This window comes from Alternaria viburni (genome assembly GCF_023758015.1).
Source record: "Alternaria viburni strain BMP 2772 chromosome Unknown scaffold_4, whole genome shotgun sequence".
NCBI classification, from domain to species: Eukaryota; Fungi; Ascomycota; class Dothideomycetes; order Pleosporales; family Pleosporaceae; genus Alternaria; species Alternaria viburni.
The window spans coordinates 1,179,227-1,205,900 of record NW_026055773.1 but is presented as its reverse complement, the minus strand read 5'-3'; the positions used below and the strand labels follow the sequence as shown (position 1 = coordinate 1,205,900).

At 53.1% G+C, this 26,674-nt stretch overlaps 10 protein-coding genes across 10 annotated transcripts; 6 read left to right on the top strand and 4 right to left on the bottom strand.

Annotated features, from left to right (window-relative positions):
* Positions 1-71: 71 nt before the first annotated feature.
* J4E79_002676 (uncharacterized protein) lies at positions 72-1,972 on the bottom strand (the record flags this gene model as incomplete). The annotated part of the gene is made up of 5 exons (XM_049351574.1): positions 72-284; positions 336-1,314; positions 1,361-1,517; positions 1,576-1,594; positions 1,946-1,972. 5 exons carry the CDS (start codon positions 1,970-1,972, stop codon positions 72-74), a joined length of 1,395 nt encoding a protein of 464 aa, XP_049214212.1.
* A 251-nt stretch (positions 1,973-2,223) lies between these two features.
* Positions 2,224-4,139, top strand: J4E79_002675 (uncharacterized protein; the record flags this gene model as incomplete). The annotated part of the gene is made up of 3 exons (XM_049351573.1): positions 2,224-2,638; positions 2,700-2,988; positions 3,041-4,139. The coding sequence occupies 3 exons, from the start codon at positions 2,224-2,226 to the stop codon at positions 4,137-4,139; spliced, it is 1,803 nt and encodes a 600-aa protein (XP_049214211.1).
* Positions 4,140-4,359: 220 nt separating this feature from the next.
* Positions 4,360-8,125, top strand: J4E79_002674 (uncharacterized protein; the record flags this gene model as incomplete). Its single annotated transcript, XM_049351572.1, has 3 exons — positions 4,360-4,716; positions 4,800-5,613; positions 5,898-8,125. 3 exons carry the CDS (start codon positions 4,360-4,362, stop codon positions 8,123-8,125), a joined length of 3,399 nt encoding a protein of 1,132 aa, XP_049214210.1.
* A 522-nt stretch (positions 8,126-8,647) lies between these two features.
* Positions 8,648-11,016, top strand: J4E79_002673 (uncharacterized protein; the record flags this gene model as incomplete). The annotated part of the gene is made up of 4 exons (XM_049351571.1): positions 8,648-9,163; positions 9,254-9,890; positions 9,964-10,861; positions 10,935-11,016. The coding sequence occupies 4 exons, from the start codon at positions 8,648-8,650 to the stop codon at positions 11,014-11,016; spliced, it is 2,133 nt and encodes a 710-aa protein (XP_049214209.1).
* Positions 11,017-12,102: 1,086 nt separating this feature from the next.
* On the top strand, positions 12,103-15,648 carry J4E79_002672 (uncharacterized protein; the record flags this gene model as incomplete). The annotated part of the gene is made up of 1 exon (XM_049351570.1): positions 12,103-15,648. One exon carries the CDS (start codon positions 12,103-12,105, stop codon positions 15,646-15,648), a length of 3,546 nt encoding a protein of 1,181 aa, XP_049214208.1.
* Positions 15,649-16,036: 388 nt separating this feature from the next.
* On the bottom strand, positions 16,037-16,710 carry J4E79_002671 (uncharacterized protein; the record flags this gene model as incomplete). Its single annotated transcript, XM_049351569.1, has 2 exons — positions 16,037-16,512; positions 16,575-16,710. The coding sequence occupies 2 exons, from the start codon at positions 16,708-16,710 to the stop codon at positions 16,037-16,039; spliced, it is 612 nt and encodes a 203-aa protein (XP_049214207.1).
* A 293-nt stretch (positions 16,711-17,003) lies between these two features.
* J4E79_002670 (uncharacterized protein) lies at positions 17,004-17,529 on the bottom strand (the record flags this gene model as incomplete). The annotated part of the gene is made up of 2 exons (XM_049351568.1): positions 17,004-17,445; positions 17,486-17,529. The coding sequence occupies 2 exons, from the start codon at positions 17,527-17,529 to the stop codon at positions 17,004-17,006; spliced, it is 486 nt and encodes a 161-aa protein (XP_049214206.1).
* Positions 17,530-19,614: 2,085 nt separating this feature from the next.
* On the bottom strand, positions 19,615-20,691 carry J4E79_002669 (uncharacterized protein; the record flags this gene model as incomplete). Its single annotated transcript, XM_049351567.1, has 2 exons — positions 19,615-19,918; positions 19,970-20,691. The coding sequence occupies 2 exons, from the start codon at positions 20,689-20,691 to the stop codon at positions 19,615-19,617; spliced, it is 1,026 nt and encodes a 341-aa protein (XP_049214205.1).
* A 1,626-nt stretch (positions 20,692-22,317) lies between these two features.
* On the top strand, positions 22,318-24,067 carry J4E79_002668 (uncharacterized protein; the record flags this gene model as incomplete). Its single annotated transcript, XM_049351566.1, has 2 exons — positions 22,318-22,565; positions 22,621-24,067. 2 exons carry the CDS (start codon positions 22,318-22,320, stop codon positions 24,065-24,067), a joined length of 1,695 nt encoding a protein of 564 aa, XP_049214204.1.
* A 1,065-nt stretch (positions 24,068-25,132) lies between these two features.
* On the top strand, positions 25,133-26,578 carry J4E79_002667 (uncharacterized protein; the record flags this gene model as incomplete). The annotated part of the gene is made up of 2 exons (XM_049351565.1): positions 25,133-25,389; positions 25,468-26,578. 2 exons carry the CDS (start codon positions 25,133-25,135, stop codon positions 26,576-26,578), a joined length of 1,368 nt encoding a protein of 455 aa, XP_049214203.1.
* Positions 26,579-26,674: the final 96 nt, after the last annotated feature.

The window sequence follows — 26,674 nt, the reverse complement described above, 5'->3', positions numbered from 1 at the left end:
ACATTTCTCAACGGTTTGGTTCGTCACCTCTAACTTCACATCCTCTCCAACAAGCCTATGACCGTTCACGCTTATGCGCCGACCTGGTCCAGTATGCCCTGCAGGTTGATCGACTTGGGCCGCTCGATGGGAAGACCCAGTGCCCTGTCCCAAATCAGCTGTGCGAGCGGGCCCAAACCACGGCTGACACCGAAAGTCGCTGTGTAGTAGAGCGTCTCCTTGAAACCGAAGTGGTGGAAGAGAACACCGGACGAAGAGTCGACGTTCGGGAAGGGGTTCTTGGTCTACAAAACAAGTCAGCAATGATCTGAGTTGATCGGGATATTCCATCTCACCTTTCCGTGCTCCTTGAGGACATCCGGCGCAACCTCCGAGTTCTTCTTGACCAGCTGGTAAACAGGGTCTGCCGCAATCTCGGGTCGTGCGTTGGCAAAGTCCATGAGAGCTTCGAATCGCGGGTCGGGCTTCCTGAGCACGGCGTGTCCGTAACCAGGAATAACACGTCCAGACTTGAGAACGCTCCAGAGGAACTCGTTCACATCCTTCTCGGTGAACTTCTCACCAACGACCTTCTGCATGTCGAGGATGAAACGCAGCACCTCCTGCGCAGCCAGACCGTGCAGAGGTCCTGCGAGTCCTTGAAGACCAGCACTGTAACTCAGGAAAGGATCGCTGAGCGCAGATCCGACCAAGTGTGTTGCGTGCGCCGAGACGTTACCGCCCTCGTGGTCACCGTGCAGAGCAAGGTACAACCGAAGGAGGTCTTGGAAGCCCTCGTTCTCCTTGCCTGGCTTGCCCAACATGGCAGCGAAGTTGTACGACCAATCTTGGTTCAGGTCGATCTCGTTCGGGAGAGCGCCTCCACCACGGTATGCGTTCTGGTAGATCTTCGCGGCGATGGTAGGCAGTTTGGCGAGCAGGCTGATGCAGTCGTCGAAGGTAGGCTCCCAGTAGTCGGCTTTGTTGATACCCTTCTCGTAGGCTTTCGCGAACTTGGACTCATAGTTCAATGCTGAGACAGCGCATGCGAACTGTGTCATCGGGTGGAGATCTTTGGGGAAGTCGTCCAGCATCTTCTGGACGAACTTGGGAATCTGGCCCTTCTCGGCGAGCTCCCGCGAGAATGCGCGAGTTTGTGATACTGATGGCACTTCGCCTGTGAGGAGCAACCAGAACATGGCCTCAGGAAGCATCTCAGTGCCGGAAGTGCCCTTGGGCAGCTCCTTCTGGCAGTCTTTGATGGTCTTGCCGTGGAATCGAATGCCCTCGTTCGCATCGAGAACTGAGCCTTCCCAAACCATGGCCTTAAGACCCCTTCATACTGTCAGAGCACGCTTCTAGTTATATCCTAGGCTCATACCTCATGCCACCGAGCGCATTCTCAACCTTGACATCGCCGAGCTTCTTGTCGGCGTGTGACTTGACCTTCTTCAGGAGCTCACGCTTCGCAGGCAGAACCTTTTTGAATGTCTCCTTGAGATCCGGCTCTGAGGAGGAAGAGTAGCTACATGCTTGCACTGCAGCGATCAACGCGTTAGAACAATGACGATTGAAGTGGGTGACCCAATGGCATACCAGAAACAAAAGGACGCGCCTGTAAAGCGTTTGTCAGCTCTCAATGTCTTGTCCATGCCGTCGCATAACTTTTGAAGCTCACCTTGGCGGCCCGTAGAGCTCGGGAAGCTGATCGTGCACTCAATGCCATAGCTAGCTTTACGTGGGGTAGATGCGGGGGATGGGAGTATCACTCTTCAACACACGGAATGCAGAACACAAGAACACGATGATAGCGTTACAAACTTCACGAGCAACTAGCAGAGAAATGTTGACGGCAACTCTCGGTAATGCAGCTACGATGCGCCAGGCACGCGTGGTCCGTTGATGCGAGTGCTGCGTCGAATGATGGACCGAGGGGCAGCTGGACGGCTAGACGTGGGCTACATACCTCGGTAGTGACGTCGGCCACGCGCATCCCTGGAGAAACGTTACCGCAAACACGACGCCGGACGCACATTTTCATGCGACCCATCGCTATCTGCCTGTGCGAAGAAGAATTAGGTCAGAATTGAAAAAGGCGTCTGTGGCGAACGTCGTCACCTGATCCCCTGCGATTTACGGATACTTTTCCGTGCCTGATTACCAACTGACTCTCCGCCGCCAGCCTACTAAGGTATACAGAGAGATTCTGCTGGCTGGAGTCTCATCCACACATACACCTCCACAATGCTACGCACAGCATCGCGCTCCATCGCGCGCCAGGGCCGACCATCGAGGATAGCGAGCCGAACACCACAACTCCTACGCCCACTCTCTGCCACGGCAATTCGCATGTCGAGCTCGACGCTCAAGAATGTAGACCCTCCCGTATCGTCAGCGCTCCCTGGCGATTCCTTCCAGCTTCTCCCCGAAGCTTCGAAAGCGGGCCAGGCGGAGGATGCGCTCTTCGAGGAGCAGGTACAAGCCGTCAAGGACTGGTGGTCGTCACCGCGGTATAAGGGCATCAAGCGCCCCTACTCTGCGGAGGATGTCGTGAGCAAGCGGGGGGCGCTCCAGCAGTCATACCCCAGCTCGCTAATGGCACGGAAGCTGTTCAACCTTCTCGAAGAGAGGGCAGCCAAGGGCGAGCCCGTACACACCAGTGCGTTTATCCTAGCCTGCATAGATAGTACAATGGCTGATCATGTGTTTTCAAACCCCAGTGGGCGCAATTGACCCCATCCAAATGTCCCAACAAGCTGCGAACCAAGAAGTCCTCTACGTTTCCGGATGGGCGTGCTCCTCCGTCTTGACCTCCACGAACGAAGTCTCCGCCGATTTTGGCGACTACCCGTATAATACCGTACCGAACCAAGTCCAGCGGCTGTTCAAGGCTCAACAACTACACGACCGCAAGAATTGGGATGCAAGGAGGAAGATGAGTGCAGAGGAGAGGGCAAAGACACCTTACCTGGACTACATGAGGCCAATCATTGCTGATGGTGACACTGGGTACGTTTAGACGACCCGCGAGGTACGTTACCATGAAGCTAACATGTAACAGCCACGGAGGTCTCTCTGCCGTAATCAAGCTGGCGAAGCTGTTCGCCGAGAACGGAGCCGCAGGTGTGCATTTCGAAGATCAACTCCACGGCGGAAAGAAGTGCGGGCATCTTGCAGGCAAGGTCCTCGTACCAGTCGGCGACCACATCAACCGCCTGGTAGCCGCACGATTCCAATGGGACATGATGGGCTGCGAGAACCTCGTTATTGCGCGCACTGATTCAGAGAGCGGCAAGCTCATCTCCAGTGCGGTCGATGTGCGAGATCACGAGTTCATCAAGGGCGTCACGGAAGACTCCGAGCCCCTGGCCGAAACACTGCAGAACATGGAGGCAGCTGGCGCACCAGGCAAGGAAATCGACCAATACGAGGCAGCGTGGGTGAAGAAACACAAGCTCGTAACCTTCGACGAAGCCGTGGTCCAGCACCTCGAGAAAGAGAGTGCATCTCAATCAACCATTGATTCATACCTCAACGAGACGAAGCAGAACCCGGACTACTCTCTTCTCAAGCGCCGGAAAGTTGCCGAGAAGTACACCAAAACACCCGTGTACTTCAATTGGGATATCCCCCGTACACGTGAGGGCTTCTACCACTACAAGGCCGGCGTCGCTGCCGCGACCAAGCGCGGTAAAGAATACGCTCCGTACGCAGATCTTCTCTGGGTCGAGACGGGCGATCCGAATGTCCAAGAGGCAGCCAGGTTCGCCGGCGAGATTCGCGCGGTTCACCCCGACAAGAAGTTCGTGTACAACCTCTCTCCCAGCTTCAACTGGATGGGCCAAGGCTTCTCCGAAGAAGCGCTCAAGTCATTTGTCTGGGATCTGGCGAAACACGGATTCGTCTTCCAGCTCATCTCGCTTGCCGGAGTACACTCCACTGCCACGATTACCTGCGAATTAAGCAGGGCGTTCAAGGATGAGGGTATGCTTGCGTACGTCAAGCTAGTACAAGCAAGGGAGAAGGAGCTGGGTTGCGATGTGCTCACACACCAGAAATGGTCTGGCGCAGGGTACATTGATGGCATTTTGGGAGCGATCCAGAGTGGCAGCTCGGGCAGCAAGAGTATGGGCGAGGGAAACACTGAGACGGGTTTCTAGAAATGTAAATATAAGATAGCAGATCAAGAGGTGATTCGAGTGTTCAAAAGATGCCGATGCTCAATGCGTGACTAAAGAGGAAAGGCGGAATCTGGGGCTCTTGCCTCGGTCCAGCCATCTTTCCCGGGCGACCCATCATCACGCTCGATACCGCCCCTGCCTTCATCTCGCGTCCACAACATCTCATACCATTTCAAAGCGATTCCGCAATTTATACAACATGGCCAATAAGCCCGCCATACCCGAATGGCAACGTGCCTCCGCCGATAGCGCTGCAGCGTCATCCGAGCCCGAAGAAGCACGCGCGCAACACGCTGTCGAAGCCCCGACACCAACCGAAGACGACGTTGAGAAAGATGATAAGGAAGAGCAACCATCAGAAAGCTCGGAACTACTAGACCAAGCATCGCGCTTTCTCGAGGATGACACAATCCGCGATGCGCCGCGAGAGAAGAAGGTCGCGTTCCTGCAGTCAAAGGGTGTGCGCCCTGAGGACATCGAGACTCTGCTAGGTCAAGAGCCACAAGAGAGCACAAATACAGAGCTCGAAGCAGTTGGAGAACGGGCGTGGTCAGAAGTGAGTGCAGAAACCCTACTCGTGAAGCGCTTGAAGCCCAGGCCATCGACAGTATCACAGAAGAAAGACACTGACGCGTACAGACACCGCTAAAGCCGACCTCAGCACCCGAAGTCACGTCTCAGCCTCGCGAAGTCATCATTCAGCCCCGCGAAATACCCCCGATCGTCACCTACCCAGAGTTCCTCGCGAACACCGAAAAGCCACCACCACTCATAACCACTCAGCGCCTCGTAACAACCGCATACGTAACGGGAGGTTTGATGGCGAGCATATACGGGCTTTCAAGGTGGATCATTGCGCCCATGACACACACCCTCGCCGAATCAAGACAAGATTTCGCATCGCATACGCACGAACAGTTGAAGGAGCTGAACTCAAGACTGGAGAAGGCTGTATCCGTGGATCCTGCTAGCAAAGTAAAGGCAGTTACCGATGCTGCAGATGATGTCTCAGAGGCAGACTCGGATCCTACCGAGCTTTACCATCGCGACTACGGCACCCAAACCACACCAAACCTCTCCCGCCGACCGTCTACCTCTACAGACCCACACCCCACCGTGACAGCGCACGAAAACCGCCTCAAGATCATAAAATCACATCTTGAAGAGCTCGACACGAACCGTACCAACGACGGCAAATCAAGGGATGGATTGCGGACGAAGGTGTCAGATTTGACTTCATATCTGACCGAGATGGACTACCAAAACCAATACTACCCTGGCATGGGCCGCTATGGAGCGACCTATAACTGGTCTGGTCAGAATGGCACTGCACAGAATGATCAGATTGAGGTGCTGAAGAACGACATCAGGGCTGTCAAGGGCGTGTTTTTGAGTGCGAGGAACTTTCCAGTGGGAGGAAGGAATGCGCCGCCGATACCTACCGGTAGAGTAGGTTCGTAAGATGGTAATTGCATTGGAAACTCGTGGATAATGAACGTTATATGTGAGTGTGTATCAGATTTGCGGTGTTGCTGCGTATGAGCGTTTATGCTCTTCTCTATCAGGTGATGTTTACATAGGTCATCTAGAGCAGCCTGTAATGCAAGGGAACTCTAGTTCGGACAGCGGAAGTCCGGCTGATCCTCGACGTTAGTATGACACTGGACCGTTCGCAGCTCCTGCCCCACTATACGTCATACTCAAGCAGCGACACCTTACCCTGCTGAGTTCATGTAGGTGTACCACTGCACAACCCCAACACCAACTTCAAAGCCTGGTTTCTCACAAACATGTCGGGTTGGGCGTCTAAGTTGACCTCCTTGGGTCATTCCAAGTCCGAGGACAAGGACGAAACATCGCTCACCACGCTTCTCGACGCAGATCAATGCGCGGATCTGACCTTCTTGATCGCAACTATCACAGCATCTATGCGACAGTCGCTGGTCGATACCTATACCGCGGAGGAATTTCCAATCGACTCAAAGACCGCCAAATCAGAGGAAGAAATACTGCAAGACGCGCCCTCCAACCTCGACGATGTCGATGTTGCCAAAGAAGACAAGATCAAGAAAGAGAGGCAGGCACGTGAAGAAGATGCGAGGAAAGAGCTCGTACAGCCTGAAGTGCAAGAGCTGAAGCAGGAGATGTTGAAGTATTTTGATGGTTGGCGAGGTAGCGTCATCAGCAGAATCGGCGAGGTAGTCAACTCGAAAGAAAAGGCCAAAGAGCAGACACGACAAGTCGAAGGCAAGGAAGTCAAACAAATCACGAAGAAATCCGAGACAAGTTTAAAGAGTATTAAGAAGCTCGATGAGAAGGATGAAGATGAGGACAAAATGTTCAACGAACTCTACCCTCCTGTTCCCAATGCTCTCACTCAATTGGAAGAGAGTAAACGAGCACTCATACTACATTCGCTGGTGCTCATACTTCTGAGCCTGGAGCACTACTCGGCACATTCTCGCGTCCTAAACCTCTACCTCACAAGTTCTCTCGGGCTGAGTAGAGCCGTCCTGAAGAAAGATGAAGAGACGGTTGCCCAGGGACTCCTAGAGGCAGCGTCTCAGCAGCTGAATGCTGATGCTGAGACCAAGGAAGCGGCCGAGAAATCGCAGAATGCTCGTAGATGGAAGGTCGGCCTTGCTGGCGTCGCTGGTGCCGCGTTGATTGGTGTCACTGGCGGGCTTGCTGCGCCGCTCCTTGCGGCGGGCGTTGGAAGTGTCATGGGTGGAATCGGCCTGGGTGCTACTGCAGCTGCAGGGTATCTAGGTACCCTTGCTGGTTCTTCCGTTCTTGTGGGCGGGTTGTTCGGTGCATACGGTGCGAAGATGACTGGACGAGCCATGGACGACTACGCCCGACAAGTCGAAGACTTCGCGTTCATCCCAATCCACCGTACTCAGGACCCGAGGAAACAAGACAATGAGTCTCGTCGCCTACGTGTCGCGATCGCCGTCTCTGGTTGGCTCCGCGACCCTGAAGAGGTGTCAAAGCCATGGAGATACATCAGTACAGGGACAGAAGGCTTCGCACTTCGTTGGGAGCTTGAAGCCCTTCTCAAACTCGGACACAGTCTCGAGACATTCGTGACTAGTGCTGCTTGGGGCTACGCAAAGAAGAAGATCATCGAGCAGACTGTCTTCGCTGCGATGACGGCTGCAATGTGGCCACTGGGCTTGCTGAAAATTGCGACTTTGCTGGACAACCCGTTTTCGAAAGCCAAATATCGCGCCGAGAAGGCTGGTGAGGTTCTCGCAGATGCACTGATCAATAAAGTCCAAGGCGAACGACCGGTCACTCTTGTTGGCTACTCTCTCGGCGCACGCCTGATCTTTTCCTGCCTTGAGAAGCTGGCTGAGCGCAAAGCTTTTGGTCTTGTCGAGAACGTCGTCCTCGTCGGCGCTCCATGCCCTTCCGACGTTGCCGATTGGCGGCGTATTCGTTCTGTAGTGAGTGGTCGTTGTGTCAACGTCTTCTCCAAGTCCGACTACATCCTTGGCTTCCTCTACCGCACATCCTCTATGCAACTTGGCGTCGCGGGTCTGCAGCCCGTCGTCGGCGTACATGGCGTTCAGAACGTTGACGTCAGCGACATTGTGGACGGTCACCTCCAATACCGCTTCATCACAGGTTCGATACTTCGCAAGATCGGCTTCGAAGACGTCGACATCGAAGAAGTCGAGCGTGCAGAGGCTGATCTAGCAAAGGAGAAGAAGAAGGAAGAGGAGGAGAGGGCGAAGAATGAAGGTAGCAAGGGGGAAGGTAACGAGGAGAAGGAGAAAGAGGAGCTGGAGCAGGCTGTGGAGAAGAAGCAAGAGCAAAGCTGGATGCAAGTCACGCAGCAGAAGATGAAGGGTCTCGACATCGGTGGATTCGTCAAGGGTCTACCGGGAAAGGTGGCTCCAGAGTATGGAGCGGAGAAGACGGCGAAGAAGCATACGGGTGATTTCAAGGATACGAAGTAGTGCTCTAAGAGTGATGCAAGGTTTGCAAAGGGCTTTCGAATCAAGGGTTTTGTACATCAGCTAGGGAAATGGCGGATCATCAGGTCTCATTCAATGAAGGCTCTATGTTTGAAGAACAAATCACTAAAGTCGATGTTTTGTTTCGTGGCATACAAAATGAGCTGCAAAATCCAGTCCATCATTGTAATGCATGTGCTCCATTCGTTCATGTGAAAGCTTTCCCCAGCTTAAGTCCCGATGCGGTTAGTCGGTTTGTGGGGAAGCCGAGGCATTCGTTCACATGTCGCAGGTGAGGCTTGCACGGCGACACCTTCTGCGACGTGCTGATCTACCAAACATCACAGCCGGCACGCACGATACCGCACTCTGGAAGCCTGTCGCAACGGCACATGTGATCAGCTAAACTACGAGACTACGCGTTCCACACCACTGCGTATGTACTAAGCACCACAACCCACTGCGCCACGCTCTCCGCACAGCGTCGACCTCTCGCATAAGACCAATGCCTCGTCTACGATAGCCATGGCTGTCTTTTCGAAACCGCTCTCTTCCCATCGCCTCACCAGCGCGTCTGCCAAAGCCATAGTCAACGACCTCACACGCCTGTACCTGGAGCACCGAACACGCATATCACGCGCCGTCTACCTCACTCTCTTCGTCGCCCTCATAAACCGCATACGGAATGCGATCGCCGAGCAAAAGGCCGCGTCCATACGGCGTGCCTCCAAAACAGCGGACAAGACAACAGCAGGCGAGGGTGAAGCAACGGGGAGAAAGAAGGTAGAGCTGAATAGGGAATTCTTCAAGAACCTGCTGAGGCTTTTGAAGATATGTATACCTGGGTGGAAAAGCAAAGAGTTCAGGCTCTTGATCGGACACAGTGTGTTTCTGGTATTGAGGACGATGATCAGTTTGTACGTCGCGGAGTTGGACGGAAGACTGGTTAGCGCGCTTGTGCGAGGGAAAGGAAGGGAGTTTCTCCTGGGACTGGTCTGGTGGATGGTCGTGGCCGTGCCAGCGACTTTCACGAACAGTATGGTATGTTGAACTTCCTATCCCACTACCAGAGAGCGAGACGGCAAGGCCGCAGTTGCCCATGAGGAACCGAAGACGTGCTAACAGACCCAGCTCTCGTACCACCAGTGCAAACTCTCCCTCCAATATCGCACGCGCCTCACGAATCACATCCACTCCAAATACCTCTCACAGATGACCTTCTACACGCTTTCCGCCCTTGACGATCGCATCGCAAACGCCGACCAACTCATAACCGTCGACGTCTCCAAGTTCTCCAATTCGCTCGCCGAACTCTATTCGAATCTTGCGAAACCGGTTCTGGACATTATAATCTACAACTACTCGCTCTCGCGCAGCGTCGGTGGCGAAGGGCTGTTCTTCATGAGCCTGCTGGTTCAGATCTCGGCCAACGTCATGAGGGCGCTTACCCCACCCTTTGGCAAATACGTAGCAGATGAAGCGAGGTTAGAGGGCGAATTCAGGTTTCAGCACTCGCGGTTGATCGATTGGAGCGAGGAGGTGGCACTGTATGCGGGACATGAGGCAGAGAAGGATACCTTGGATAAGGGATACTTCACGCTGATCAAGCATGTCAATCGCATATTGAGGAGGAGATTCTACCACGGAGTCATGGAGGACTTTGTGATAAAGTACTTTTGGGGTGCGCTGGGATTGCTGCTATGCAGTGTGCCAGTGTTCTTCAAGGTTCCAGGCACAGGCGGCATGACTATGGGAGACCGGACGGAAAGTGAGTACTCAAAATCCGCAGTGCTTGTTTTATTTGCGAGGAGGACGATTACTGACAAGTGTTTCCACAACAGGCTTCGTCACCAACCGGCGAATGCTCCTCATGTCTAGCGACGCTTTCGGTCGCGTCATGTTCTCGTACAAGGAGATTACCGAGCTCGCCGGCTACACTTCACGCGTGTCAACCCTCCTCGACGTAATCGACGACATACAAGCTGGCCATTTCGAGAAGAAGCTCGTTTCATCCGCCGACACCGAGGAGAACGCATCCGTTCTACGCGGTCGCGGCACCGTAACCGAAGGCACGGATATAGAGTTCATCGACGTGCCTATAGTATCTCCAAACGGCGATGTACTCGTGCGCAAGCTCTCCTTCAGCGTGAAGCCAGGAGACCATCTCCTCATCGTGGGACCTAACGGCTGCGGCAAGAGCAGTCTGTTCCGCATCCTAGGCGGCCTCTGGCCCGTATACGGCGGCAAAGTACGAAAGCCACCGTTCGAAGACATCTTCTACATCCCGCAACGTCCATACCTCTCACGCGGAACGCTACGCCAACAGATTATATACCCAGACTCGCTACACGACATGCACTCCAAATCCATTACCGACAACGATATCCTTTCGATCCTCGAGACCCTGAACCTAGAATCTCTCATCGACCGCCCCGGCGGCTTCGACGCCGAAGCACAATGGGAAGACGTGCTTTCCGGTGGTCTCCAGCAACGCGTCGCCATGGCGCGGCTTTTCTACCATAAGCCTCGGTACGCCATCTTGGACGAATGCACAAGTTCTGTTACACTGGAGGTAGAAAGAGTGATGTATGAAGAAGCGAAGAGACTGGGTATCACCCTCATGACAGTCAGTCACCGGAGAAGTCTTTGGAGGTACCATACTAGGATTTTGCAGTTCGACGGCCAAGGTGGATTCTACTTTGGAGGGTTGGATGCGGAGAGGAGGGCGGTACTTGAAGAGTAAGTTCCTTTCCATTTGCGTTGTTTGTGAGCTTTTTGGAGTATGCGAGAATGCGCGCTAACACTTTGGTAGTGAGAAGGAAGACATCGACCTGCAGCTCAGAGCTGTTCCGGACATCGAGCAAAGGATCAGGGAGTTGGAAGCTTCGCGGTAACGGATGTGGATGAACGTGGTCCGATAAGTTCAATGGGCGCTGGTATGTGGTAGCCGCAGATCTATGCGTAGTTATATCATATCTAGCATGGAATGTATGAGATCGCGCACTGCAACAAGAGGGCATAGCTTCGTAAGCTCACCGCGTGATATACCACGAGATAATGCATACACACATCTAATGCTGATCAGATACGCATGCATCTATATGCGAATAGTGCATAAATGGCGGTGACATGAACGATACTAAGGGCTTTGCATCTGCGATGTTGATGCAGAAGGCGGCAGCAGTAGCTTGAGAGTGATGCAGCGCGCGCATGTAGAAGGCATCTTGCACATTTGGGCGCACGACGCGCATGAACACTCAGAAATACAATAAGCAGGTGGCAGTATAGCCATAGAGGAACATCAAATGTGTAAGGAACAGCTCCCATAGACAACATCATCATATACTACACATCGCAAGAGGCGTGGCACGGAATGTACGCGGGAGCAAAACTCAGACGCGTCGAGGGGCGTGGTTGCGGATGTCCGGCAGGAAACTGCCTCAAGGCTTACCCCATCTGTGTATTGGGTGGCTGGGAAAGGGCGAAAGTGGCCTCATGGGCGTCATGTTAAAACGAAAGTCGCGGTTGAGCGCGCTCAAACGCGCTCAGATGGGCTAGCGTCGGGTGCTCCCGTGGGTCAGGGTCCATTAGCGCGAACACCAGCTCATCCGAGACGCGTCCGAGGTTTAGCGCCTTGATCCGAGCCATCGCCGCGCCAAGCCAGCCCTCACGTAAAAGCCGGCCACCTCGCTCCTCCCTTCTCACCTGTACACCACACTTTCTGCAGCTGCCCCATGCCACTTTCCACAACCACAACACTCTCAAGCCGCTGCTACTGCTTTGTTGCGTATCTGCTTCTTCTTCTGCTCTGCACTCTTCACACTTCAGCTGAGTCAATTGTTCGCAATTGCTCTCCCCCTCACGCGCAGCTGCTTCTCGACGCGTCGCGTCAGGTAACCACACTGCACTCAGTCACCACGCTGTCTGCCACTGCTTCTCTCCACACTCTCAGCATTGCTCCTGGGTAGTCTCCAGTAGCCATGACTACCCTCAATCTCAAGCTCGGCCAGACGGTCGAGACTTCTGGCGGTGTAGACGGCATCGTCCGCTACCTAGGCCCCATTCACGTCTCAGAGGGGCGATTTGTGGGAATAGAACTCCCAACTGCTGATGGCAAGAACGATGGCTCCGTACGCGGAGAGCGTTACTTCACTTGCGCACCTCTCCACGGGCTGTTCATCCGCGACACTAGCATTGTCAGCATCCTCTCTGAGGCAGCCCCCGCACCGGCTCCTCCTACTCCACGAGCGGTCTCCAAAACAAAGGCACCACCCACCACACCCAGAGCCCGCCCATCAAGCGTGGTTGCCCCTAAGCCTACAACCACTACAAGGACAACCACATTGAGCAAGCGGCAGTCAGTGGCAGCTCCCTCAACATCACAACCGCCTTCGCGTGGCCCAGTCCGAAAGGCCAGCGTGGCGAGCACGTCAAGCAACTCTGCCGCTGAATCATCTCGCGCCCCATTCTCTCGACCCGAATCCTCCCGCCCAGAACCTTCTCGTCCCGAACCCTCTCGTCCTACACCATCAACCTCAAGACCGAGTCTTGCATCTTCAGTCACAAGCAATGCTGGCAAAGCAAGTCGGGATAACAACGTCGACAATCTGCACACCAAGATTAGGCATCTCGAGAAGCAACACGCGGAAGACCAAGAGCGCCTGAGAGAGTATGCTCAGGTTCGCGACGAGAAAGAGCGCTACAGCGGCATCATCCAGCGGCTCCAGAACAAGTGTCAAGCTCAATATACCGAGATTCAAGAATTGAAGGACCGTGTCAACACACTTCAATTGGAACAACAGGCTCTCAACAGATCACACCAGGACCACGAGGTGGACTTAGAGGATGCCTTGGTGGACAAGGAGATGGCCGAGGAGAGAGCGGATCAAGCCGAGGCAGAGATCGAGTCGTTGCGCAAGCGCCTGGAAGAGCAGACGCTGGAGCTGGACATTCTTCGCGATGAGGCCGACCTCTTCACAACAGAAATGTCAGAGGATCAGAAGCAAGAGGCTGGATACTACCGTCTCCAACACGAGAATGATCGCATGCGACAGGCGTTGATCACCCTGAAGGAGATGACAGAGGAGCGGGAACAAGACTTCAAGGCACACATTCTCGGGCTCGAGGGCGACGTCGCACAGCTTGAGTACTACCGACAAGACAACGCCAATCTACAAGAACGTCTCTCTGTATCCGAAAACCTTGTGGACCACCTTAAGCAACAGTTGGACGCCGCCAATGAATGGGAGGAGATGGTCGAAGAGTTGACCCAACAAAACCAGAATCTCCAGGATAGAATCGCGGAGCAGGATCTGGTCGTACAAGATCTTGAGAACCTACGGGAACTCAACGACGAGCTAGAAGCTCAACACCTTGAGCAAGAAGAGGACATGCTTGCAGAGCTTGACGCTAAGAACAACGAGCTCGCTGAGCAAGTACGCCAGATTACCGAACAGACCCACATCATCGCCGACCAAGAGTCTCTGATCTCCAAATTCCGAGACCTCGTCATGGACCTACAAACCAAAATGGCCGACGCTGAGTCTTCCAAGACTATGACGGAAGCCCAAGTCAAGGATACCACCGGTCGCTTCAACGAAGTGATGGACCTTAACCGCCAACTTCGTGCAGCCACTGTGTTGTCGACCACACGAGAGATTGAGTCTTCGCTGGTATCGCTCAAGGCAGATCAGCTTGCTGAAAAGCTCGAGATTTGGAACGAGACAGAGTCCAAGGAGTTCACTCGAAGCGAGTCTCTCCAAGCCTACCTCGCAACAGAAAGGATCGCTGGGAAATCCAAGCTGCTTGTCAATGTGTTGAGGAGCACCTGTCGTCACATGAGCAATGGCGGTCGATTGGACGATGCCGTCTCCAGACTCGTCTGTGAAGAGTCCATCGTTCACCTGGAGGTCCTCAAAGACGGAAGCAACCGTCTCTGGTCTGCCATTCGTGGCTTATCACTTCCCGAATTCGCCAATTTTGGCCCGACGTACCAAGAATTGATCTCGGTAGAGCAGGTTCTTGATCAAGGCCTCAACGCTCTCAAAGCAGACACACTCAACTTTGAAGAATTTGCTGGGTCCTTGGAGCGATCGACCAAGACACATGAAGCAATTCTGTCAAGCCACCAAGAGGTCCTTGCTGCACGACCAGAGGGAGAATTCCTCTCCATAGCGACTTCGCTCCACGCGAGGATAAACTACATCCTCTATATTTACGATCTGGCACACTTCGTCCTAGAGAAAGTGCCCGAGAGCATACGCGAAGAGTGCGCAAAGATGCTCATTCATTTCAACGAGCCAGTCGATACTTTGCAGGCTACATCCACGGCTGCGGCCAGGTTGCAACGGACTCTGAAGGCTCTGGTTCAGGATCATATGTATCCGGAACGACCATCTGATTTCGAGGACGCTTTCAGATATGACGAAAAGCTGGCATCAGCTGCTGGAACCCTCGCCGCTTTCGTTCGCAGCCTGATCGAGGAGGTTGCGAAGTGCACCAGCCTATCCGACACCGAGCCAGTCCCCGCTCTTGAGCTCCGCGCGATCAAAGATAACATCGATAATCTCGATGTCGATCAGAATTATGCTTTCATGTTTGCCCACCTGAACACCATCACTTATCATCTGAATTCCTGGGCCGACCAAGCCGGCATACTATCAAAAGCCATCGAGATCGAGCACGGACCTACGCCCTGGGCTCAGAAGGCGAAGGAGGTTGAGGCGGGACGGAAGAAGGACGACGAGGCTGTGCGCCAGTTACAAACTCTTACCGTCGAGCATCGTGCCACAGTTCTGAAGATTCACGAGCGAGAGCAAGTCATTGCCACCAAAGAACTGGAGATTGAGCACTTGATGGCCAAGATCAAGGACGCTACCAGCAAGACCGAAGGTCTCGAGGCTCTCCAAGAAGAGCTCACGACACGTCATGATAAGATCATGGATCTTCAGGCTCTGAATCGATCCCAGATGATGGAGATTGAGGTTTTGAGAGAGCGCCTGGCCAATGCCGACGAGCATGCGCAAAACGACGCAGGACACGCCATGGAGACCATTGCCGCTCCAGTCGAGCAACCTCGGGAAGAGGATGACCCGCTCGCTCATCCCAGCAAGCTCAGGACTATGCTCGAAGCCCTCGACAATGAGAACCATTGGCTGCGCAAGCGCGAAAACAGCTGGGCATTCAAATGGAACGTGCGCCAGACGTTGATCAGTCTGGACACCTACAAGCATGTCGACAGAAATTGGAGGAAATTCTATGAGAGGCTTTACCTCGATGACGATGATGAATTCCTCGTTTTTGAGCCATCAAGCCCAGTGCTCGAGGAGAACCCAACATATCAAATCTCGAACGCACATGGTACTGGCCGACCTAAGATGTCGGCTATCGAACTCAGTGGCATCAGCCTAGGCTGGGAGGAGCGCGCACACAGTCATAAGGTGGCTTTGGAGCAAGCCGAGGAGGACTTCGTCCACCTGTCCATGCTGTCCGATGATTACGACGACTTGTCCTTCATTGCGGTATAATTCTAAAACACTCTATCGACCAGAAGGAGAGGAAGCAAAAGACACGACTTCGCATTTACGATTCCACACGACACGGTGTTGCGCATTTGGTTTTTCAGCGACAACTCGAGAGCATGGGAAGATGCATCTTGGGTACTGGGCGTTTATTTTGGCTCTCATCACGTTTTGAGCATTGGAGTTCTTGGGTTGGCTTGGTTTTGATTTGGTGTTTATCGCGACGATACCCATGGGTCTGCATTCGCTGCATCGTTTTTTGTTGTACTTTGTTTTGTATACGTTTCCTTTCTTGTAGCTAGCTTTTTACTCTTGTCTTAGTCCTCCCGGTTTGAGACCTTGACTCACCCCTTCGGGGGTTTGAGTCGGCACTCGCCGGGAGGACGGGCAGGCATTATGACATTATCGTCTTCATCCAGTTCTTCCATTGTGAATCCCTTTGCAAGTTTGCCAGTTGGTGCTTGACTTGGTCGTTCTCACGCTCCAGTTCCTGGATTCTAGCATCTTGCCAACTATGTCGCATCTCCGCCTTTTCTTTTGTCTTCTCCACCTCAGCTTCCAATGCTGACCTCCGCTGTCTTTCGCGAACCCGTGATAATTCGTTCGGCCTTGGTTGGTTCATCACACACCACAACTTGACGCGCGTGAGCTCTTCGCTGTGACGCACTTCGATCTGCGCAAGTTGACGATCGTAGTTCTCGTGAACAGTCGCAAGCTCTTTCGCGTGAGTTGTTTCCAGGTCTTCAATATGCTTCTCATGCTCCAAACGCTCTTTATCGAGCGCGCTGCTCAGACTGAGAACGTCTTGCTCCTGCGCCCTGAGGTCTTTGATCAACGCGGTAAGTGAAGACCTCGCGGCGGCAGCGTGCGCTGTAGAATGCAGCTTGTAGCATATCAGCATGCTTCTTCTATGTTTTATGGCATTCACTTACGGTGCTTGTCGATGTAGGTTGGCGGATATTGCGACGGGGGAAAAGCTCTCGAAACGATGGATTGCGACCGCGATTGTTTTGTCTTGTCGTTACCATTGCACATGCGAGAGCGAGCGCTCCAAGGTTTATTCGACATTCTTCGGGAGATTGCGATATTGTCGGGAGACGAGGTACAAGAGATCATGTTTAGGCTGCAGCTCTAGTGGAAGGTAGAAGTTAGGTTGAGATGCTGCAAACAGAGTGGACGGGGTCTGCAATGGCGGTATGATCGCGGAGGCAAAAGTGAAGGTGAGATTGGAGCTTCAAACTACCTAGGTACGCCGACCAACTCGTATGCATGTGATCTCCGCTTTTGAACATAACCTTGTACTCAGCATCTGAGTTTGTAAGTCGCACCTCGCTTTTGTCCATCCACGAGTGGATATCCATCTACGGATGTTCGCCCACAAGCCTTGCAATCTCGGCGCACTGTTCTGTGATGCTACGCAACTTCTCGTTCGCACCTTTGTCCGCAATGTGCTTGGCTTTCTCTTGAGCCAACTCATTCTCGAGCTCGGCAACCCTACTGTTGAGCGTGATAACTTCCCTGCCTTTAATGTCATTCTGTCTTGTGAGGTTTTCGGCACACACGACTGCTAGTTTCCGATTGTTACTCTCTTGGTGAAGATCGCATAAGAGTTCTGTGTTCTGAGTCCTCACTTCGTCGACTTCGCGCTTCAGCTCCACGATAGCTGCGTCCTTCTGTGCGAATACTATGGTGTGTTCGGCTGTCAGATCTTGTATTTGATCACGCATCTTTGAAAGATGCCCGTTGTAGACTGCAGCAGTGGTGCGAATATCCAAGAAGGTTTTGTTCTGTGTGATATCAGCCCTGTTGATCGGGGCTGGTTGCGTGGAATATAGGTACATACAAGCTCGTGAGCGATGGCTGTCGGACGAGTAGACTGTACCCCATGACGAACAGCAAGAGAAGAACCCATAGTAGGTAGCATTTGGTGCTGTTCTGGCGTGCGCAATGGAGCCATTTTGTTGAAGGTGAGCGTGTTGTATCTGGAGAGGTTTGGTTTGAGAGCAGCACTAAGCCACCAGGAATGAAGCCCTGGATCATGATATACATGGTCAAGGTGAGAGACAGAAGCTGCAAAAGCTGCACAAGGCCGTCCGATAAAGCTGAGGTGAGTGCAGCCCTATCCCGCCCACTGAAACCAGGTGGTTTATCATATGTATCTAGGAATAATATGATGATGATAATCTACTCTGATCAGCAGTTCTCTTGCCACGACGATTGAAGCGACTTGGTACTACATGATGAAGTACACAAGCTGGGTCGAGGCAACGGCGATGACATTGTGAGAACATCAGTATTGCGAAAGGCCGTTGCCTCTGAGACCACTCTCTTGTCCGGCTTTGCGAAGGACCTACGTGCATCGTTTCCTCCAGGAGTCCCAAACGGGTCCAAACTCGAATTTTCATCACTTCTTTTCGGAAAGTTGCCCGTTACCGTCCATTATTGTGCTCGCTCTTTCCACGTCATTGCGAATTCCTGTGAACTGCACCATAAGACATGTGCCGGCACTACTGACATTGGATTGCTAGCACGATCTTCACGATTTGCAAATTGTAGTGCGGGCTCAGTTTTGAGGATTTTACTAAAGTGTCGCGTTCGTATACAGCGAGATCTGCGTCGAGGAGCAGTCGTTAAAGTCAATTTCTTAATCCCGAGGTCATGTGAGAGCGGGAACCGCACTAAGTAGGAGCCGATAAGATTTCCCTCTTAGGCTCGCTGTAATACCGACATGCGATACATGCTTTCGGCAGTTTCCTGTAAGTTCTTTAGCTGCGTTATGAAGTTTGGTTGACACGTGAAACGTGTTACTTCGAACACTTACCTAGGTAGTGTAGGCGAGTTGGACCTACGCGTGAGGCTATCACACTTGATCGCCCGACACATCGTGACAAGTCGCAATTGCTAGATGTGCGGGTTGAGGACATGCATGCGTGCGCGCAAACTTTCGGCGTTATTCAAAGACACAATGCATTGCACAATCACTGCTGCGACGTTGATGACGACATTCTCACCCGGCACTAGGTACGCCAGAGACTGGGTTTTGCATCTTCGTGTTTCCAGCTTTCGCAGCGCAAAGTCTTCATTCGATCCGAGATTGTGAGCGCAACGTCGGCAAGCGCCTTGCTCGTTGGATGCGACATCACCAAGGCCACTTCAGCCACTGCAACGTAATTCCAGGGCACGTGCCATCAGCCACAAAACTTGGTAAGTCGGCCGATACGGTGGTGTACGTTGAAAATGAACCAGGCTAAATTCGAGTAATCCTCCCCTCGACTAGTATTTCTTCCAGAAGACAAGTGCCATCGCTAGCAGTAAGTAGTCGTTGCTAACAGCCTCCATCTGCGCACAGCCGACAATCGGCTACCTAGGTACCCAGAGATCGGGCCCACATCGGACCCGTAGCTCTGCCGTACCACAAACTATCGCAGACTTACGACTCGTCGGTCTTATTCCACCGCGAAAGCTCGTCGCAGCTCGGCCGGGTTTGCCATCATTGCGGATACGGGATGATTCGTGTTGTGGGGGCGGCAGCACTTGAAGGGGTGCCTGAGAGACGCTATCTACGGAACCTCTCGCCGTGATGAAAATTGTCGCAATACTTAGATGGTGTAATGAATAAGGCCATCGACCGTTCGACGTTTAGACCTTGTCGCAATCGCGGACAGAGATCGCCGACACGTGGAACTAGTGTGATCTTCCACGAGGATGTCGGTGATACTCCGGTGATCTGCGTTACCCTCTGATGGGTCAACCGAAATCGCGAGAGGTGGGTGCTTCAGCACCTGTCGATCACGGCAGTTACCACGCGTGTGGAAAGTTACGTTTGGCAAGTGGCTGTTTGAAGGTAAAGTTCGTCTCAAATAGGTTTCAGCACCGGCAGACGCAGTCGTCAAAGTACCTAGGTAACATGTGTTCATGCGGGGAACGTGAGGTGGTGCAAAATACTCATCATCATTACTATGTCGAGCAAAACTACCTTGGCCTCTGCTTTCCCTCATAGCTAACCAAGCTAGCCTCATCCGTGTCTCCTTGACTATGGCTGTGCTTTACGTGATATGATGTCTTGACTCTGATGCCATCTTCCACTTTCGTATCGAACGACTCTGAACGAGGGCTCGATATAGCCGTGTTCAAGTTGTACGACTTGTGTTTTTGACTGACGTTCCTGAGTTCGTTGTTGCTGCCGTAGTTGTAGTATTGACGGCTGCGTGCCGATGAGCCGCCCAGAATGGGGAAGAGTCTGACCAGGAGAAGACGGAGGGTTGGGAGGCAGGCGCTGGTAGGAACGTTAATAGATGCGATATACGAGTACGAGTATAGAACTTACCACATGATGCCGACGCAGATTTCAATCGTGCTCCACATCGAGACGTCGTAGAACTCCCAGCTTACGTTCGATGAAGCGGCAAAGTGAACCAAGGCTTGTAAACGCAGGATGCTGACGACGGTGACGAAGGTACCAACGCAGAACATAAGCGCTACACCGACCTTCTTCTTCCAGTGTAGCTTCAAGCCCCAAAGCTGCCAAAGAGGTACACCCAGGATCCAGAAGTCCAAGGCGATGGATATGGCCGCGTTCGATGCAGTGATGGCGTTGATTTCGAGACAAGTACCTTCGTGCATGCCATCCCACTTTGTCCAGAAGTACTGGATGGGCTGGCATTGAAATATCGCGACGATGATGAAGGCGACACCCCAGAGTATGGTGAAGACGATTGTACCCCATAGTAGTCGTTGAACGCCTTTGCTGGGGAACACGCGGATGTAGAAGAACAGTAGCGTGAGTTTCAACAGCATAAGCTGCGTGAAGTAGAGCCAGGCCATAATATAGAAATATTGCAGCATCTGAGTGATCTCCGTCGGTGTCAGGGTCCAGAGATCTTGGCCAAGTCCATTCTTCACAGTGCCAAAAACAGTGATGACGGCACTGGGTATAGCGGCTATGAGTGTCGCCAGCACGCACCAGTCGTCGTAGCCAAAGTCCATCCTCGACACGGTGCCCTTGAAGGTGAAACGCATCGCAACGAAGGCTGCAGCTATGCATACCATGACGTTTGACAGCAGCACATAGCTTTGTCCGCGATCCCGTACCGGGGCTCCGCAGGTGGTCAGGCTGATGTTGCGCGTAACTTCATGTTCGTCAGCCTCTTGTTCTCTTCCGTCGGGATAGGTGCAAGTACCAAGAGCTTCAGGGATGGTGCAGCTGGCGCTCACACACAGCGTTACGTTATTTTGGAAGACATCGTTCGTGCAAATACATGCTTGATCTGTTGGAGAACAGGTGTTCGTACCGAAAGCGTTCAAGAGGCACAGTTGCTGCAAGGGTGAGCGAAATGTTAAGAAGTTGGGCTGCAAGGTACTTACAGCACATGCGGGAAGCTTTGACAGGGCAGGCTGCTGTGCTGCATGTACCATGGAGATGGTAACGAGCCACAACAGCATGCATGTGCGAATGAAAGAGGCCATATCGATGCTCTCACGCCACGTTTGCGCAAGACAATCCGAATGTTGAAGACAGATGGGCAGACCCCCGAGTTTGTAACGGGTGCGTAGGATATCGCGGAGGTCTCATGTAAAGCGACAGCGGGACAGGTTCCACCATTTATCTTCCGCCTCTAAACGGAAGGTGATCCTCGAATATGATGAACGCAGGGATCCCTCGTGCGGTTTATAGTGCGTCTCTTGTAAGGTCCAGGACTGAAACCCGCGAGTCGTAGCTACCATGGTGGCTGCCGTCATTGGTATGAAGTGCCGACTGCAGAAGCCTACCCGACCATGGCATTCCAATAGCGCAAACTTTGTTAAGAAGTGCTGGCGCATATACGGTCGGAACCTAGCATCCTTCAGAGATGGCGGCATGTCATCCAGAAAGGGGTCTTGCCTTGTTCAGGCCGGTGCAGCGCAATGTGGGGTGCGGTCCGGTGTGTCATGGGCTTACGAACGCCACAAACGCCAACCGAAAACCACGGTAAAACCTGAACAACAACGTCCACCATCCATGACCAACGGAGGATAATTTTAGACTTTCGAATATGTGACAGAAAGGGCGATGATGAGCATGGCGCAATGGCAGAGGTCTGGAGGCGGGCGAGCACGTGGAGCGATAACAGCTGCTCAGTGCGCACCTAGACATCTCGTTCGCTGCACGGCTGCCGAAATGAGGTTCCCTCCGAACGTTCCAAGACGACGAATGCCCGCCAAGATCTGCACGCCCGCCGGTTCCTGGCGCCACACTGTGTCGCCTGAGGACGAATCCCACGGTTTCATGAAGCTCAATCCTAGCGAGCAATCCGTCGTTGAGGGTCCACCCCCAAGCGTTAGGCCACCCGGCGAATCCCCCATTCATCGGTTGGCCCACTCTGCCCTGCAGTAAGTCATTCTCGCGTGCGGCCATCGATTCCCGCACGAGGTTTTCGCCGGCTTCCAGCCCAGTGCATGGCTATTCCTTGCATTGATATCGGCATGTGGCACAATGTCTCAAGTGGACACTGTCGGCGTTGTAACCTACAGAGGAAGCAGACATATTCTAAGTCTTCTTCTTTGAGATGGTCTCCGAGATGAGAAGAATAGCATGTGGCAATGCGAAAACGATAGTAAGGGGAACAATGGCTATATATGAGGGTCGGGACAAGGCTCTTGGTATTCATCACTGCCATCAAGCACTTTCAAGACAAGATGAGGCTCATCGACAACGCTGCGCTCTTTGGAGCCCTACTCCTTGCTCGCTTTGGAAGCGCCCAGGATTGTTACCGTCTGCCAAGCGATGCCGACTGGCCATCCGATAACGCGTGGTCGACACTGAACTCGACCGTGAACGGGAAGCTCGTAGCCACTGTCCCAATTGGCTCCCCGTGTCACGATCCGACATACGATGCCGACGCTTGCGACGCATTGAAGTCATCATGGCTCAACCCGCTGATACAGTAAGTGCAAGAGCTCCGTTTACATGTTGGGGTAGAACTCTAATACTCTTGGCAGCACCCCGTCTTCCCACTCGATAATGCAGTCGTACTTTGCCAATCAGAGCTGCGATCCATTCTCCGATAGGAGCATCCCGTGCACTCTGGGCAACTACGTTTCGTACTCTGTCAAAGCTACCGAGGCTGAGGATGTCGTCTCTGCTCTTGAGTTCGCCAAAGCTCGGAAAATTCGTGTGGTAGTGCGGAACACTGGGCATGATTTCCTTGGAAGATCTACCGGAGCCGGCGCTCTAGCCATCTGGACCCAAAGTCTCAAGAACATCGCCTTCGGCGACTGGTCCGATGAGCACTACACTGGCCCGTCGGTCACCGTTGGCGCTGGAGTGATGGGCAACGAGTTGCTCGAGGCAGTGCACAAGCAAGGCATGAGTGTGGTGTCTGGTGAATGCGCTACTGTTGGTCTAGCAGGAGGGTTTACCCAAGGTGGTGGACACTCGGTGCTCAGCACTGAGTTCGGGCTTGCTGCTGATCAGACCTTGTCCTTCGAGGTCGTGACTGCTGAGGGCAAGATGCTCACTGCTTCAGCAACCGAGAACGCCGACCTTTACTGGGCTCTCAGCGGAGGTGGTGGTGGCACATATGCTATCGTCCTCTCATTGACTGTGCGAGCATACCCGGCCAAGCAGGTTGGTGGTGCTGCTATGCAGCTTCTCGCCTCGTCCACCACCCCCGAGAAGTACGCCGCAGCAACTGCCAAGCTGATTGAGCTCTTGCCGGCGATGATCGACGCTGGTGCTATGGTTGTCTTCTTGGTCAGCACTCAGTACATTGTGATCAAGCCCGTCACCGTCTGGGACTCAACAGCTGCCTACGTCAAGGACGTTGTGCTTGCGCCTTATGCCAAAGCTCTTACAGATCTCGGTATCACGCCCCCAATCGTCTACAGCGAGCTGTCTTACCGCGACCACTTCGATCGCTACATGGGCCCTCTTCCACGCGGCGCATACGAAGTCAACCGATACCAGTTTGGTGGCCGTCTGATTCCCCGAACTGTGGTCGAGAACAAGACCGCCGACCTTGTCAAGGTCTACCAAGAGCTTGCCGCAGAAGGCGTCTTGCTTGCTGGTAGCTCAGCAAACTACAAGAAGCCCGCTGGAGTCGCCGACAATGGCGTACTACCCGCATGGAGAGACGCCATGATTCAGCTGCAGCTTATCACAAACTGGGATTCTACCGCTCCTTGGGCCACCATGGAGGCAGCTCAGCAGAAGATGACCAACGAGCTCATGCCTAAGATTGAAGCCATCACACCTGGCAGTGGCTCATATCTGAATGAAGCAGATTTCCAGCAGCCGAACTGGAAGGAGACTTTCTTTGGCAAGAACTACGACAAGCTGAAGGACATCAAGAAGAAGTACGATCCCAAGGATGTTCTCTACATCCTCAAGGGTGTTGGTAGTGAGGCCTGGAAGGTCAGCAAAGACGGACGTATGTGCCGTGCGTAGGAGAGTCGTGTAGTTTAATATTCTTGTACATACCACTTATTGTCCTGGGCTTCACCCAAATCAAGAGCTTATGAACTTTTCCCAAATCCCTCCACTCATCGATCCGTTCAGCGATGTTACCAAAGACCAGAGCGATTGATCCGGAGAGGGGCTTTTAGGCTGATTTAGATGCGGCAACTCAACAAATGTTGCGATTGAGCAACACAGGATGTGGCGTAGATGTGTCGTTGTGCATTGGAAGGAGGCAGGTAAGGGCATCGCTGTCTCTGGATCCGATGTTGTGCGTCCGTGCACGATGAGGCCGCCCGCGGCTAAAGCTCCACGTGACGTCGCGTCACGATGTCTGGAACCTTCATTCACCACATATTCCTGATGCCACACCGGACTCTTCATCATTCGACTCAGCCTGGATATTAAGCCACCGCAATTTGTGGGTCTATGCCAGGCTGCACACATGGCTTTGCGAGTCGAACCCTGCGCCCGCCTGATGGCTGCCTGCAGCTTTTCCGCTATGGGCATATCGAGCGTTAGTATCGGGATGCACCTCCCTCCTATGTCTTCTCAGTGAGCTGCTGTGTTTATCATGTGTTTAAGCTAGCTTTCATCAACTTACATTCTACTTCCCTTTTGCGCAAGTTTTGTCGAGTCATCTTTCTCTCGTATATCATACAGCAATAAAGGAACCGGGTTTTTTTCGCCATTTTGTGGATGCCGTCTGTCTTCAACTCAACGGTCATTAACTGCGATCGGACTGATCGGTCGTTGTGTTGTCAGGACATGTGAAGAGGTACAAGGCTTCCTTCACACCGCATTCAGGGCTAGCTAGCCGGGTCCAAGTCTGTCGGCATTCACTTCAACTTTGGCGTAAATTTTGCCCTTGTGAATAAGTCACCCGCCTCACACACCACTTGCTGCCTTGTTTCTACATAATCTCCACACGCCTGAACTATTTCGCGCTCGGTACCGAACTCACTCTACCACTCTACCACGGCGCTCGAACGATCACCTTCGCAGCCCTCTTCAACTGATAGGAATCTACACCATACTCTAACCACATCAGCCATTATGTCTAAGAGCTGTGTAATCTGCGGCACAGAGGAGAGCGAAAGCGAACTACTTATCGAAGCTCCATGCCGCCGCCATTTGGTCTGCGCCGACGATCTCGCTAGCTTTTTCGAGAATGCGACAAACAACGAGAGTCTATACCCGCCGCAGTGCTGCGATGTCATGTTTGTGTTAGACGAATATGAGGACTATCTGCCGTGGGAGGTTTCTTGGGCGTACCAGGTGAAACAGCAGGGCGAGTACACAATCCTGGCAAAGTAAGTCCTAGAAGAGAGAAAAAGCTGATCAGGTCGACGTGCGAGCAACAGATTTCAATGGAGCTAACATTTGAACAGGTTCCGAACATACTGCGCAAATCCAGCTTGCGCAAAATTTCTACCCCCCGGAAACCACGTCGAAGACCCCGAATCGAAAATCACATATGCCATCTGCGAGGCCGAAGAGTGCGGAAAGTTGACCTGTGTCAAGTGCAGGACGTTGCTCGACCAGGGAACCCAAAACCACAAGTGCGACCAGAACGAAGACGACAAGAAGTTCAAGCAGACTGCAAACGAGAAGGGCTACCAAGAGTGCTTTGTCTGCGGCGCAACCGTGGAGTTGGCCGAGGCATGCAATCACATTACCTGCGAGTGCGGCAACTCATTCTGTTACATCTGCGGCGAGAATTGGCCTGGAATGCACGGCTGCCCGCAATACGGACCCGCGGAGTACGACGAGGAAGGATATAACCAGGACGGCTTCCACCGTGATAGTGGCCTCAGTCGTGAAGGTCTTACTCGTCGTCAAGAAATCTTGCGTGCTCGTGCACTAGACGAGGCGCAGCGTCAGGCTGATGATGACGATGAAGATGACGAGGAGGAGGCTGATGCGCAGAATGATCCTGAGTGGGAAGTCCTGCAGCATCTGACTCCTGACCAACGCGCTATTGTCAATATGCTTCCTCACGGGCCTCGCGAAGACGCTTTGGATCAGCATCGCATCGAGTTGTTCGAGAACCAGGGCATTTTGTTCGATCAGTTCAATCCTCATCCTCCGCCTCCGACTCCACACCCGCAAGATGATGGTGAGGATGGTGAGGATGGCGACGAGGAGGGGGAAAATAACGGTGAAGACGATGCAGAGCGCGGCGACGACGAGGACATAAACGCAGCACATGGACCCGCTGTCGATGACTTCCTGCCAGGTGAAGCGGGAGTCCATGACCCAAGGTACATTCTCGATGCAAACGGAGAATTGCAGATTACCCGTGCTATACCAAACGTCCAGAACCCCCCAGAAGTGGCAGGAGCTTTTCCCGCGGACCAAAATGAATTCTATGACTTCGCCGGCTCCAACATCCAAGTCGTCCCGGCCAACGAAGAAGCTGCCCAACAAGATGTCCCAGCCATAGTCAGCCAGCCTCCCACTTCCGACGAAGCCGTCAACGACGACGCACCCGGAGCTTAGTAGGGCTACATGATGTACATCGTTGCCTGCGAATTCGCCCCAGGAACAACAACCCACGTTATACTACATATAACCTGAACAGGTCAGCAGACTACA